The sequence below is a fragment of the Austrofundulus limnaeus genome, unplaced genomic scaffold, assembly GCF_001266775.1.
Source record: "Austrofundulus limnaeus strain Quisiro unplaced genomic scaffold, Austrofundulus_limnaeus-1.0 Scaffold241, whole genome shotgun sequence".
Lineage (NCBI taxonomy): Eukaryota > Metazoa > Chordata > Actinopteri > Cyprinodontiformes > Rivulidae > Austrofundulus > Austrofundulus limnaeus.
This window is the reverse complement of record NW_013952643.1, coordinates 579,042-584,293: the sequence shown is the minus strand read 5'-3', so window position 1 is coordinate 584,293 and position 5,252 is coordinate 579,042. Positions and strand designations below refer to the sequence as shown.

The 5,252-nt window shown below is 38.7% G+C and overlaps 1 protein-coding gene across 1 annotated transcript in view; it reads right to left on the bottom strand.

Moving 5' to 3' along the window:
• cbll1 (Cbl proto-oncogene-like 1, E3 ubiquitin protein ligase) overlaps positions 1-3,011 on the bottom strand; it is an 11,444-nt gene extending 8,433 nt beyond the window's left edge. The window contains exons 1-2 of the mRNA XM_014020121.1: positions 2,964-3,011; positions 1,656-1,820 (exon numbers count right to left, since the gene is read on the bottom strand). Of these exons, the coding sequence (XP_013875575.1) occupies positions 1,656-1,820; positions 2,964-2,976 (178 nt within the window). The 5' untranslated portion in view covers positions 2,977-3,011. The remainder of the gene's footprint in view (positions 1-1,655; positions 1,821-2,963) is intronic.
• Positions 3,012-5,252: the final 2,241 nt, after the last annotated feature.

Below are 5,252 nucleotides of genomic sequence, written 5' to 3'. Positions count from 1 at the left end.
CTTGGAAGAGAGACAAAACGTTTCATTAGAGAAGAACCCGTCCAGAAGACCTATACAATTTTTTTCTTTTTGAAAGTCAGACAGTGCTTTTCAACCATGCTTCAACAGAAAAATAAAACACCTCATAAAACAGGCCTGGACAGAAATGATGGTACCCTTGAAAATAATGTGACCAAAGGGTCAAATCAAGGTGTGTCCACTAATTAGCATCACAGGTGTCTACAATCTTGTAATCAGTCAGTGGGTCTGTATWTAGGGATACAGATACTAACTGTGCTGGAATTTGCCAAACTACATATTGACAAGCCACAAAGCTTCAGAGAGAATCTCCTATGGGCAGATGAGACAAAAATTGAACTTTTTGGCAAGGTACATCGGCTCTATGTTGACAGACAGAAAAATGAAGCATTTGAAGAAAAGATCACTGTCCCTACTGTGAAACATGGAGGAGGCTGTGTTATGTTCTGGGCTGCTTTACTGCATCTGGCACAGGGTATCTTGAAACTGTGCAGGGTACAATGAAATCTCAAGACTATCAAGGATTCTAGAGAGAAACGTGCTKCCCAGTGTCAGAAAGCTTGGTCTCAGTCGCAGGTCTTGGGTCTTCAACAGGATAATGACCCAAAACACAGCTAAAAACACTCAAGAATGGCTAAGAGGAAATCACTGGATTATTCTGAAGCGGCCTTTTACGATCCTGACCTAAATCCTATTGAGCATCTTTGGAAGGAGCTGAAACATGCAACAAACCTGAGACAACTGGAGCAGTTTGCTCATGAAGAGTGGAACAAAATAACKGCTGAGAGCTGCAGAATCTCATGGACAGTTAGAGGAATCGTTTCATCGCAGTGATTGCCTCAAATGTTGGGCAACACAATTTTAAGTTAAGGTTACCATCATTTCTGTCCAGGCCTGTTTCATGAGGGGGTTTTTTTCCGTTTGTTTGTTTTTAGTTCTGTTAAAGAATGGTTAAAAAGCAATGTCTGACTTTCATTTGTTAATTTTTATAGAATTTTTATTTATTATTACTTTTTTCGGATTCTAGTTCTTTCTGTGACCATTGTGAGTTTTTCTGTACTTAAACGAGGGGCACCAACAATCGTGTCCATGTGTGTAGTAGGGTTGGGCAATATTGGCAAAAAAATTAATCACGATTAATTGTGGTATTTAGCCGATAACGATTAATTTGACGATTAATCCCCTGGAGTCCCTGGACACCCTTATGTCCTAGTCACATGACTAATTTAGGGGAAAGATTTGCTCTTTGTAAAAACCTGTTCCAAATTGTGTCAAAATTACAGACTTCAGGATGTACATCAAACTATAAATTGTGTTGATAGATAAATAAATTACACAACTTTTTTTACGTTCATCATATCTGAAGCAGAGAGGAGCACCGAGCGGACTCTGCCTGGTGGCATTAATCATATTAATCGCCAAGTGCCAAAAAGTAATCGATTAATGTTTTTCTGACGATTAATTGCACACGATACGATTATGCCCAAACCTAGTGTGTAGTTTTAGTGAGAGCTTGTGTTTTGTGAGGAAAAACAAACTGCAGCTTCTGTTGCTTCAGCAGAATCTTGTTTTGAAAGTCAATTTTAAGACTATATTCCAAACAGTTTACTAAAAGGTATGTTGTGCAGCGTGCCCACCATCTTCTCCAGGTTCACTTTTAAGCGGCCTGCCGCCAGGTCTTGGAACACGCGGCTGAGGTTTACTCCTCAAGGGGGGCTTCGATATGAGTTTGATGGGGATTCGTCTGCGAACATCCAGTCCACCCAAGCTCCCAGATCCATCGCTTCCTTGAAGATCATTCTCTGTTGATAAAAAATGAGCAGATCAGCCGATACCCTTTAACACAGGAAGTGACCACTCAAACATAATATTAATCACAAACACAAAGCAGGAATTGGGTACATGTTTGGCTTTAATCGACTAACGAGAAGGGCGAATTCATTACAACAATTAAAAACCAAACATTTCTGCCTTCCTGTCTCCCTCAGAACACGTGAATGACTCTCAGCTGTTGGTGTCAGTAGTGTTTGATGATACAAACAGCAGATGATGCTATGGTTTTAAGTTAAGCACAATAAGTGGCAATTGTTATAAATGACTCTCAACTACTACCACACCCAATTTTAGTAGCAGACATCTTAAATTGCATTGGCTCTAAAAAGCAGTCAGTTGCAGACATACTTGATTATTTCCAGAGTTTCAATAAAATCCATCCAGTGGTTTGTGAGATATTTTGCTAACAGACTGACGAAAAACATGACTGCCTGAAGCAGGCGATCACTGCTGTGTATTTGAGCTTTAATGTTTACAATAAAAAGTAAACAAAGATAATTGTTATTATTATTGAATGGAATTATTACTGTAAAAGGAGGTCTGTAACTATATGTAATAGTGTGTTACAGTGCCCCTGACTTGCACAAACGATGTTGAACCGTCTGCCCAAATAAAGAATCAACAAGCAGGTTAAAACTATTCTTAAAACACTTCTGACCTGACCTAAAAAGTTAACACTAACAGGTATTAGTACAGAGAACTGAAGTCTCACAAACCATCTAACAAACATCCTTCAGCCCGATTAGCTTTAAGCTAATATTAGTAGCATCGACGGTTCAGCTCCATTATTTGTTATTATAATTGAAAATTAAATCACTTAAGTTTGGTATAATCACCTAATTAACATCCGAGCAACATTAAAAAGACTCGTTCAAACAATTAAAATCTTAGCGTCAACTTCTGGTGAGCTGAATGTGTTTTAGCAATAATCCACCGCTAGCTTAAACCGCGCGAGCGGCTAAAGGTGCGCTTACGACTTATTTATGCGAAAACGTTTTCTGCGATGTTTACTTGTGTTTAATGAACCTGCTACTAAAACTGTGACCACATATTTGGACAAATAAATCGCAAAAAGAAACTTTGTCAACAGCGGCCTTTAGCTTTTAGCTTACCGCTTTGGTCCATGATCCGAAGAGTGAACGCAGTGCATTGTRGGGGAAAAGCCGAGAGTCAAGAGAAGAAGCCGGGTTGCCAGATCGGAAATCACAAAACATCGTACTTTCATTAAACGATCGAATTTCAGCCAAATCAGATCTGATTTTCCTTACAAAATGTGAATGTTCACATGAATATAATTAGGTTTTTTGGTGCACATAATTGTCAAAATTATTGAATGTTTAAGCTCTTTAAAAGCCATGTATTTCGCAGTTGTATAAATGTAATAATTAATAAATATCTGGCAACAAGTCAAGGCCAAGTCAAGTGTAGAGGTGGAAATAATATGATAAATTTCAATAAATATATACAATTAAACTGCAGTTGCAAGATACAAAAATGGAACTAATAAATTAGATTAAAAAAAGAACTTCATATTTATTTGAAGGATCTATTAGTTGAGGCATCTCACCCCATGTTTGAGTTCATTGATCAGGTAATGACTATAAACTAAAATGTGCAAAATAATCAAATTTTCAGCTTTTATACATTCCTGTGTTTTTGTTTATTTATTTGTACATTGYGGATGTTGAGAGTTGACAAAGCAAGATGCATATGGTCCGCAGCACTTTTGATTACAAGGCAAAAATATCCACATTACTGAGTGACACCATTACACACGAGTCTTTGAAGATAGACCAAATCAGAAAGAACATCCCAGACTACTTGAACAAGAAGACACGGTAATAAACCCTTCATTTTACCACAGATTATAAGGAAATACATTTTATGTTTATATGGACTGCTATGGGCACAAATTCCAGTCATACTGTAAATAATTTGTGCTTGTAGATTAATTTTTGTAACCTTGTAAAATAGTTCTTGCTTTGTGCATGTGTAAATATGTGTACAACATCTGTGGCAGAGCAGGTGAGGGGATGAAAAGGAGGAGGAAGAAGAGGGGGCTAACTTAGCATTTCCCCAGACCGGCTCTGATACCAAGTTTTTGTAAAAATATGTGATATTTTTCTGTATGTACGTATTCATGCAAAACAGTGGAAAATCTGTGTAATTATGGACAATCTGTACAACTTGACATGCATGTGGTCCATGTCAGATGCTGGGGAACCAGGGCATTTTGATGAGAAATGGTCTACTGGGACAATACATGCATGGACAAGGAAAGAGAACTTAACACTGCTGGATTACTATGCCAGCAGCAAACATAGAGAGAGGAGCTTAATGGGAAATATAACTATGGAAATTTTGATACCCATCATCCAGATTGACCCAGAAACCATTTCAGACCCAGAGTTCCAACATTCAAGTGAAGCATCTGCTATCACCTAGAGATTGACGAGGTACAACAAATATGCAAACATGAGTGAGCCATGACAATAGATCCTCACCATCAGAGTATGGTTACCATGCCCCATAGAAAAGCTCCAAAGAACAGAATACAACCCATACTAACCAAGTTAAACACCTGCACCCCTTACTGCTAGTAAAATTTGTTGAAATCTGCCACTTCCTCAACATGCCTTGCATGGGCTTATCTTTCCATGATGGCTCCTCTTATTCCTCCTCTTTTACGTTGGATTTCTGTTGCTGCCTGAGACAACCACTCATCGTATCATCAGGGGGATCGGTGTACTCCAGGATCGTAGTTGTTGCATCCTGTATTGCTCAGGTATTGATCCATGTGCCTATTCATCTTAGCCGCAATGATGCCTGATAGGAGCTCTTCCATGTTGTACAGAGGCAGGTGATAGGCTAGTCAGATTTTACGGGTATCTTTCATGATCAGGACTGTCCAGCCTTCGGTTGACCTTGGGTTAACCACTCTGGGTGGGACCATTCCATTTGGAGTTGGTTTCACCTTTCTGTTGTTCTGAAAGTTGGTGGATTTCTCTCCACGTGGTCTTGATCTTAGTTTCAATCTGCCTTTTCCATGGTGGACAACACTCCTTATTTATTGGCATAACATTTTAGCCAAGCAAGTCAAGGATCACTAGTCTGTGGCTGTTGTGTATATCATCTTACTGATCTCTGTTATTGTGTCAGTAGGGATACTGAGCAACGCTGCATTCACATCTTCCAGCAGGTCCTTTGACACTTAGCCTCGGCTAGAAAGGGCAGTAATCATGGCAGCACAAGGATTCAAAAATTCAAAGAAATCAAAGTGTTTTTTGTCATGTGTAAACAAAGAATTTCAGGGGGACAAAACAAATTAAACATATTAAAAATCAATCAATCAATCAATCAATCAATCAATCAATCAATCAATCAATCAATCAATCAACCAA